Source organism: Phragmites australis, chromosome 9 (assembly GCF_958298935.1).
Source record: "Phragmites australis chromosome 9, lpPhrAust1.1, whole genome shotgun sequence".
NCBI classification, from domain to species: Eukaryota; Viridiplantae; Streptophyta; class Magnoliopsida; order Poales; family Poaceae; genus Phragmites; species Phragmites australis.
In genome coordinates this window covers 256796-266913 of record NC_084929.1, presented here as the reverse complement: position 1 = coordinate 266913, position 10118 = coordinate 256796, and the positions used below count along the sequence as shown (strand labels likewise).

Here is a 10118-nt window from a genome sequence, read left to right as displayed (position 1 = left end):
ACACTTCGAACGAGACTTCGAGTAAGATGCTCGGTTAAAAACATCATGAACTAATGGGACCCTCCGAATTACTCTGAACTATCCGGATTGGATGGATTACCCAGCTTAGGTTTCAGCGATGGTCCTCGGCCAATTCAGCACGACTAACCGAAACCTCCGGATGGTACCCGAGTATGTTGTTTCGCTCAGCGATAGAGCAGGAGAGGAAGGAGTGACGACAATATTACCATCTTGTTTTTTTATCCTTCTTTCGGCTCGGCCTCGGCTGGTTATTTTGAGCCAGCCATTTCACCTGTCACCTCACCTCACCATTCCCTCCCCTCTGAATCCGCCATGGCCGATCCCGACGAGCTCGGCCGGAGGCTCAATGCGGTCGGCGTCTCGGACTCCCCCACCGCCCTGGAGAGCACCAACAACAACCTCTTCCAGGTGATGCGCGCCGTGGAGGACGCGGAGGCCACCATCCGCCAGCAGGTACGCTGCCATTCCCCTCCCCTCTCCTCTCAGCTGAGTGAGTGCTGGATTGAGTGAGTGCTGGATGAATGCCATGCCTTTTGTCTTGTCTTCAGCTGGAGGAGAACAGCCGGTTGAAGGATGAGCTCATGCTCAAGACGCGGGAGCTCCACAGGATTGTAAGTCCCCCACCTCCCTACCCGATCCGAATCCCACACTTTCTTCGGCTCCGGTCTCACTACAAGGAAGGACTGCGCGTGACCTTTCCAGATTCACTCGCGCTTCCCCATCCTTTTCCTCTTCGCAATTGGCCTGCCACAACACTTGCAAAATAAAAAAGATTCCTGCCTGCAAATACTGCCGGCTAAAAATGTAGCTGAGGATTAATCTTGGCATCATGCCTGCGATAGCCTAGGATGCTAAGTGAATCCTCTTTCTCAAATAACCAAAAAAGGATTTTCCTAAAAAAAAAATGAATTCATACTTCTTTTGCATTATCATGCCATATGGCTATTGCTTTGACCCGTCTTCAATTTCCATGTGTTGCCAGAGGTCAGAAGCTACAAACCCAACTTTGCTTCGGGGGATCGATCAGGATCCTACTCTGGACACACACATAAACACCTTCTCAAGTGCTCCGCTTGGGAATAAGACTGAGGCCTCAAAATGGTTCACTACCACTTCTTCGCCACCGATTCAACAGAGCACTCTTTCTAGTCATCAGATTGGAGCTGGGGAGCCCATGTTGCAGGATGCCATGAATCACAAGTACCTTGAGGCCAGCCAGGCTAATGGAATCGCGCGCAAATTTTCAGGGGACCAGAGTGCTGCTGAGAGTGGTGTCCCATCCCAGCTGTCTACTCCGTCATCTCACTCCCTTTCACCATCTAGGTACATCCAAAATCAAACGCCATTTAATTTGTTATTCTTTTCCTTTCCTAGATGCATATTTACCTTGAAGAAACCATGGTATAAATAAAAAGCCTTTCCTTGCAGACACCGCAAAGAAGATTCTAGGTTCAACCTAGCCGGACAAGGTTTATTACCTGTTTCAGAGCTGAGCTCAAACATCATCTGGAAGCAGGTATATAATAGTATTTGCTTTGTCTGTCATTTTCATGCTTGTCATTCACTGTTCTTTATGTAGTTATTTCCTTCCACAGGATCTTCTTGCTAAGGTTAAAGAACATGAGGAGGAGATTGCACAATTGAGAAGGCATCTCGCTGACTATTCAGTGAAGGTCTTCGTCCTAATAACCCTAAACCCTTTTTCCTTTTTATTTCTTCTTTCATATTTGACTCCTATTTCTTTTAATAGGAAGCCCAAATACTTAATGAGAAACATGTCTTGGAAAAACGCATTGCATATATGCGTATGGTAAGTATTTTATGTTATCAGGCATTAGCTACTCTCTTGGAGTGCACAAGTCTATGTTTCAACATGTTTTTGTTTTCTTCCAGGCGTTTGATCAGCAGCAACAAGACTTGGTTGATGCTGCTTCGAAAGCTTTGTCCTATAGACAAGACATTATTGAAGAAAACATCCGTCTGACATATGCATTACAGGTAACTTTACCCTCCCCTCTGCTATTGTACCATCTCTTAAAGTTCAGAGAGACATTAGCATACTCTATCCTGATGTGCTTGTTTTTACCTCAAGATATACTTGCAGTCAATTCACTGTTCATTGTATTTGCTCTCCATATATCTGTAGTTTTCATAGTAAACTGCAGCATCTACCATGCTGAATGAACAACCTTTCTGATTTACAAAGCATCCAACATCTGTGCAGAGTTCTTTACAGCATTAATTGATTTCTGGCAAACACCATTCGAGTTATATACGGACCTTAATCATTTCATATCTTTAGAGGCTCTTACTCATTTTATTTAGATAAGCTAATTGTGTATGATGAAACTAGTCTTCTTTATCTTCTTCAATCATCCGTTATCTAGATTTGGTACAGTAAAATAAAGAATGCTGAATTCTACTTCACTCCATAGGCAGCACATCAAGAGAGATCAACATTTGTATCGTCTTTGTTGCCTCTTCTATCAGAATATAACTTGCAGCCTTCTGTTCTTGATGCTCAATCCATTGTCAGCAATCTGAAGGTATGTACCACTGTCATTATTTGCTTGTTTGGCATTGGTTAAATCCCCTTTTTAACTAAGTAGGCTGGCCCAGGGTGAACTGGGGAGTTTATTGTATAATTCAAATGGGAAAATTTAGTTGGCTTATTGGGATATGTCACACAAACCGAGAGCTAAACTACCTTCTTAGTGACGGTTATGCCACATTTACTGGGAGAATGCTAAACTATCGTCTAAGGTATAGTGGATATATTGTAGTATTGCTGAAGAGGAGAGAAATGATTAACATAATAGTTATCTTTCCTGCACGCAGTACAGGAAATAATCAAGAAACAAAAGTAAACAAGTTCTTTGATTCTTTCTATTCCTTTCTAAGTCGAAATAGACCATATTATTAACATTTCATTTTCTCTCTGTAGGTTTTGTTTAAGCATTTGCAAGAGAAACTTATTATTACCGAGGTGAGTCACATTGGTCCTTGTTAATAGTATTTGCTTTGTGAAAGAATAGCTAGTACAAACCTGCAGCATGGCCACTGGCCGCTAGTGAGCTTGTTATACTAGCCAAGTTTGTCACTGAGAAACTTGGATGTTGCAGGAGAAACTGAAGGAATCACAATACCAAATTACTCCATGGCATGCTGAATCTTCAAACAATACAAATGCTGCTGCACAGTCGCCTCCTCATACTCCTGGAAATGTGTTGGCTTCTTCTGTATGGCTCTACACTTTTTGTTATTTACTCTTCAATGCATGCATGACTGCTTATTCTAACTTTACCACGTTTCCCAGATCAAAGCCAACCTTGACATTGTGCCCCAGCAAGCATATTCTCACGTACAATCTCCAGTTTCTTCTCCTGTTCGAGCCAGACGTGATTGGGATTTGTTAGGAAATGAAAATCGTCAGGTCATCCCAAGTGAGGTTGCTGCAACAAGTGCAGAGCATGATAATGTTGGAGGGACCTCTCCTTCAACCAGGTTGCCATCAGATGACTTCTTAATTATTTTCAGCCCTTTCACATTACAATATTTCAGTATCGACTTCCCTTTTTTGCTGCATGATGAAAATATTGATATGTATAGTGCATCACACCTCCCATTCTTTTGTATTTATTTATTTTTACAGACTTCAAGACACAACTTTCACCAATATTTTTACACTAATAAAAGTATAGCATTTGTAAAGATAAATCTAGTAACAAAATAACAAAAGTACAGCATTTAAAGATAAATCTAATAATAGAATTTTCATGGAGCCAATCTTGATTGTGTAACCATATTAATGGTCAAACTTTTGAAAGTTAGACGGCACAGATTCTAGGACGTCAAATAAAAAAGAATGGATGGTGTACGCAGAAGTTATTTAGAAAATTAACTATGTTGCTTTCATGTATTGACAAATGGAAAGAGATAACAGAGTAATCCTTGCAAAAAACTGTTGAAAAATACTGTAGGCGAAAGTTTGTTTATTAGTGAAAAAAACTTAGAGCAGTTAGGCCAATTTGGATGTTTCTCACTTGCTTCTAATGCTCTGCAGCAACCAAAATATGAAGGATGTTGTCCCTCAAGGAACTGGGCGTGATTCTCGTGCTGTCCGATTCAACTTCGAATCCAAGGATCAAAACTCATCATTCAAGGACCTTATTAGGAGTGATGCCTCGGAAAATCTGGAGGGAGCTGAAGCCCAAATTCCACAAGAACCTTCTACACAATGGGGTTCTGGAGGCTCACTTAATTTGGCGTCTGGCCTTGATGATGCAAATCCACCATACCCTTATCTTCCTACCGTCCTTGAGGAGCCTCGTTCTTCTTTTTCTGAAGGTGTTGCATCTTTATATTTGTGCAACCTCCTTCCATGCTACCTCAGTTCTGATGGTAAACACCACTTAATGGGCAGCTGCAGAGGATGATCCGCTGCCAGCCATTGAAGGACTGCGAATCACAGGTGAAGCCTTTCCTGGAAGAGAACTTCAAGCAAGTGGGTATTCGATCAATGGGACCACAAGTTGTAATTTTGAGGTGCACTCTATTGCCATCATTATCCAGAGTCTGAATATTCCATCAAATTATTTTCATGAACCCTTTCTCAGTTTCGTGTTTTCATTACAATCTTCATTTTTGCAAATTCTTTTTTTGTGTCTACAGTGGGTACGCCATTTGGATGATGGATCAGTAAATTTCATAGAAGGTACTTTCTTTTTTACTTGAGATGCAAGAGAGAAGTTAGATGCTTGAGGCCTTTTTGTTTCGTTTTGGATATACTATTGAAAGATTGTAATTAACATTTTTGTTGGCTGGTGTAGGTGCAAGGCAGCCCACATATTTAGTAACTGCTGATGATGTTGACTCTTTACTAGCTATTGAAGTCCAGCCTCTGGATGACAGAAAAAGAAAGGTATATCTTTGTACCATGTGCTGGTCATTCTTATATGTCACTGTACGCTTTCTTACATTTTTGGAATCAAAAGTTTGGTCAGCTGTTATTTACTTTTTGGGCATTAGATGATGGGGCCTGCAGTGATTTTAGCTGCACACCAGTGACTTCTACTGTTCTATCTACTTTGAGAAGCAAATGTCTGAAAATTCTTTGTCCACTTGGCACTTGCTGAAAACCTGAGAGGCAGTTTTTTTTTATTGAAATTTGCAATTATGAGAAAATGGCAAGGGCTGTGAATTTAGGTGGTATGATTTCTTTATTGGTTAGGAAAAAAATGCTTAAGGTGAGCTGACTGCCTGACTCTATTGGTTGGGAAATATACGGATGTGCTTTTGGTTAGGATTCATATTGCTGCTAATTAGTAATAGACTAGTAGGGTGCTCAGTTGTAGTTGTTGGTTTGGAAACTTTAGCATCATGGACCATTATTACTTCCAGTTGGATACTGAAAACTTTTGGTTAGGATTCATATTGCTGCTAATTAGTAATAGACTAGTAGGGTGCTCAGCTATAGTTGTTGGTTTGGAAACTTTAGCATCATCGACCATTATTACTTCCAGTTGGATACTGAAAACTTTTGATTTTATCTGAATCCTTTACTTTTCCTTGCTGTAGGGGGAGATTGTGAAGGTTTATGCTAATGATCAAAGAAAAATTACATGTGGTGAGTTTTCTGAGAGGGTTTGTTCTTTCAGTAGGGGGCGCAAACATTTTTGTTTCATCTGCACTTCGTATATATAAATTATGATCAAATACATGAGCCCCATTTCTTCTTGAGAGAATTCCTAGAATAATGTTAGCTCCGGGATGGTTGTTTTTAAGGACAGCAATAGAAAAGAATCAAGTTGGGGAGTAGAGGGGTAGAAGGGGTTTCTTTTGGCATATTTGCTATGTATCAGTACTTGAATAATCCTTGTTTGTGCAGATCCTGGAACCAAGGAGCTCGTTAAGAAAATTCTTTCAATCGGGCATGTGTCTTATGAAGTTCTGTTACCTGTATGTCCTCTATTCTTCTCTAATGGTCTGCCAAAAGCACTCGTGCTACACTTTTTCAATGTCATATAACCATGGGAACATCAAACAATTCTGCAGGTTAGATTTTTAGATATATGGGAACCAGCTGTTTTGGCAATAAAGAGGGAAGGTTACAGCATTAAGTGTAACGGACAGCGCGGTGTTGTCATTACAGAGAAATTCCAGCATGCCACAACTGTATGGTTACCAAAAATCATTGCCCTTAAAATTGCTCTGTTCTAGTTATAGACTTATAGTGTTATACTCAAGTAAAAAAGGTTGTCTTGTGATTTATGTGATGAAATCTTTCAAATTTTGACCAGCAATGTATTTTCAAATGTTTAGATTAGTTGCATGAATTTGTATAATAGATGTCTCAACGTCAAGTGCTTTCATCATGGCAAATTGAGTAGGTTTACCAAATATATTATAATGAAAATGTAGTTTAAGGTGCATCTCGATGTCCGCAAACAGTATAAGTTACTTTTTTCCCTTTTGTAACCGGAAGTGGTATTTGATAGTTTTTCTTCTTAAGTTTAGTAACGGAAGTGCTTTTTGTTAGCTTTTCCTTTTGAGTAATTCATGCTCGGGATTCTCTAGAGTTGAACTGATCTTTTGTGCCCCATTTCGTTGAAACATGTATAGTGATTTACAACTAATTTGTACAAGTTTTCCAGATCAATATCCCATTTGGGCGTCCTACTGAATTTTCAGTTATCTCTGCTGATGGCGCTGAGTACAATCTAAAGCCTGCAGAAAATGCCCCGTGAGTTTCATGTTTAGTCACTGTTTATGGCAATAGTGATATACTGCAGTTGTGTAGTCGTACATCGTGTTGTATTCTAGCGATTCCTACATCTAATCATGGACTTTTTATTTTGCATCATGTCAGATACTGTTGAAAGCACATCACAATCAATATATTATTCTTCCCTGGTTACATATTAGCATTCTCTGGAACTTAAATCCATCATTTAACTCAACAGTGTGCCCCTGGCAGTAATTTGCTTGTTTGTTTGGATGGGATGACTGCATCCAACACCATTTTCGTTGTTTTGTGTCTTTGTGGTAGTTCTTTTATAGTGATGGCCTAGGCTGTACAAATCATATACAGCACAGTTGCTAACCGTTCAATTTTTTCCAGATCACGAGATACCATTGTCCTAATATTAAGGCTGCTCAGGATGAAGGTACAGGCTCATTATCTCATTGGAATTTCAGGCATAAAACGTTCACTTGTTTATTTGTAATCGCATTCTTCTGCAATATTTTGGCCTAATGACATCTTCATCTAGCTTTTGTTTTGTAATGGTATTCCAAGCAATATGTGTGATGCAATATGTCTGTATATCTATTCTAAAAGGGAATCTCTTTGAAAATGACTACTCACTCCGTTTCTTTTAATAGAGCGTATTATGATTTGAAAAAGTCTCTAAAAATATACTTTGACCACTAATTTCTCTTACAATATATCATCAATTGATACAAAATGAATATCGTAATAAAAGATCTGTGAAATAGGAATCTATTGATACAACTTTTGTATACTAAACATACATAGAATTTGATTAATTGTTGGTCAAAATTTACAAAGTTTGACCTTTTCTAATCCTAAATTCCTAATACTAAAAAGAAACAGAGGGGGTAATAAGGTTCTTTTATTTATAATTTTTTTGGAACCTGACCTGGTAACAAGTTAGTTGGAAAGAGGAAGTTCGGCAGTTTGCTTTGTGTTTTTTAATGGTGCATATCATTGCAGGCTGTTGAGAAGAGTAAAGGAAGGAGAAAGGGCATCTTCTTCAAGTAGATTCATGTAGATTAGATAGATGGTACTGTATTGTATTGTAGCAGGTTATGTTCGAGCGATTCTTGTATTTTCTAGAGTACTTATATTTTTCTTGTATGTAGAAGGAAAGAGGTAAACTGTATAAAGATTCGATTTGATTGAATCCAATTGATAACAAACGGTAGCCAATTTTGTTGTAAAGAGGAGAGGAGAGGAGATCTGTCGCTGTTTTTGCAAGTGCAGTTTAATCTTGCTATCCATTCCATGTGTTTCATTTGAATAAATTTACGTTATTACCTGCTCGGCAGGGCCATATTGTGTGATTCGAATTTGAGCTAGGAAAGAAAGAAACAAATATTTTGTTCTGTTTTGTTTTGTTTTTGGGGAGGGCAGGATCAGAGGCAGAGGCAGAGGCAGAGGCAGGACGTGGATTTTCCTAGGGGCAAGTGAGCAGACATTTCTGTCAGGACCATCCAGTCGATCTTTGAGTTCTGTGCACCAGGTAAAGAGGAATTAAAGGCAAAAGGCTGATGCACTTAAAATACTAGGTAGCCTCGCGTGCTCTGTTGCGCCTGTTTAGTCAGGCACAACACAAAAAATTGCACAGCCGGAAACCTAATATGCAAATAGCAGCAACCTTCGAGTGGCTAATGGTCAAAAAGTGTAGAAAATAAAATTATTCGGCAAATAATAAATAGTAGAGGGTTGAACACGTGAAAATGCCTTAAAATCGACACGTGAAAATGACCAGTTCCTGATTTAGGCCAATCGGTTCAGTCTTGTTCCATTTTTAAGTTCGTCATTTTTCTCTAGATTTAAATTAGGGAGCTTTCGATTGGGTGCTGTAGCCCAATAAGCTCTTATGCCCAAATCGACACGACCTGTTTCATTTTCACCTTCCCATGTTTTTTTTGATATTTGGGCCTTTGATTGGATCGTTTAGTGTAGCAGCCCGTTTGGCCCAAGAACCGGGGCAATTAGGGTTTTGCGGACCTGGACGTGTGGCGGGATGGTGGCTAGCAAGGCCTACCCACACGGACGGATTGTGCAGCGGTGTTTGACGTCGACGGTTGTGTGGCCTGAGGAGGCCACCGTCGCAGTGGCCATGGATGGGCTGCATGTGATGGTTGCCTGATGTTGCGAGGTCGAGGAGGTCATTGTCGTTCATCCATGGATGTGGACATGGACGGAGTATCCTCCTCGGGCGACGGCCGTCGCAATTGTGGATGGAGGCGCACATGACGAAGGTGATCAAAGGAGGTTTCTCTCTGGCATCTGGATGTGGAGTGGAGAGAGGGAATGTGTGGGAGGGGACACATGGGCGGCGTAACACGGTGTAGGGGAGGGGGACACGCGAGAGGTTGTGGCGAGGGTGAACCCTACACGGGTGTGGGCTCGTGGCCGACCACAACCACGGGGGACACATGGACGCTTATCAGACCGCCGATTCCACGGCCAACGATAAGGAGGCACACGGAGATTAGATGGGCCTTAGATGGAGTTCGGATGGCTAGGAATGGATTGCGGGACACGTGTTGGGCACTGATCGGTGGAGGAGGCGGTTGGATCTCTAGGAGAGCTCATATCCTACCATATTATGCCACACCCTTTGCCAAACTCTGTCACTCACTCTGGATGGACCTCACCTAGATGCTCGAGAAGGTTGACATGTGGAGCTTGTTGCCACTGCCCGTACCTTAAACCCTAGAGAGAGGGAGGAGGTTGAGTCTGAATCTGATAACAAGAATTGTTCGTTTTTTTACCGGCCAAAATGCCTCTCAAGAATTCAATTCTGTGGGCATTCGATGGGCCACCCGTTAACATACAACTCTACTACTACTACAGGACAGACATGAGACAGTATCTCTCTACATTGTTAAACAATGTGAAAGTGAAAAAAAGAGGCAAGGGTAGAGCGCTCCTGATCTCCTCCGTCCTCGGCGCCGATGAGGCTCTTGGATCCAGATCCACCACCAGACATTATAGTTTCCTCCCTTGCTTCCTTCCTCTAAAGCAACTAATGGTCTACAGCCTCCTCCCCTCGGTAGGCTAGGCCTTTTCTTCTGCCCATCTGAACTTGATTCCTCTCAATGGCGGATCCAGAACTAAATTTAATATACGGCGGATGAGTTGATCTATATTACTCTTTTCAGTAAAAAAATACATTATGTGTTTTACATGACATAATCTGTCTTATAATTCTTTCATAATCTTACAAATTTCTTAGATTCTATATACATATTCTAAAATAAATTAGTGTTCAAACAATCTACACATATTTTTTTTTTATGTTTTAGATAAATATTTAAAAGTTTGATCGGATATTTTTTTAAAA

At 40.6% G+C, this 10118-nt stretch overlaps 1 protein-coding gene across 1 annotated transcript; it reads left to right on the top strand.

Annotated features, from left to right (window-relative positions):
- The first annotated feature begins 226 nt into the window (after positions 1-226).
- Positions 227-8031, top strand: LOC133928224 (uncharacterized). The gene is made up of 21 exons (XM_062374451.1): positions 227-474; positions 570-632; positions 1004-1344; positions 1450-1537; positions 1617-1694; positions 1772-1831; positions 1915-2019; positions 2457-2567; positions 2966-3007; positions 3144-3260; positions 3338-3525; positions 4085-4368; positions 4445-4566; positions 4693-4735; positions 4851-4942; positions 5599-5647; positions 5909-5979; positions 6076-6195; positions 6675-6763; positions 7142-7187; positions 7757-8031. The coding sequence occupies exons 1-21, from the start codon at positions 334-336 to the stop codon at positions 7802-7804; spliced, it is 2298 nt and encodes a 765-aa protein (XP_062230435.1). The 5' UTR covers positions 227-333; the 3' UTR covers positions 7805-8031.
- The last annotated feature ends 2087 nt before the right edge of the window (positions 8032-10118 follow it).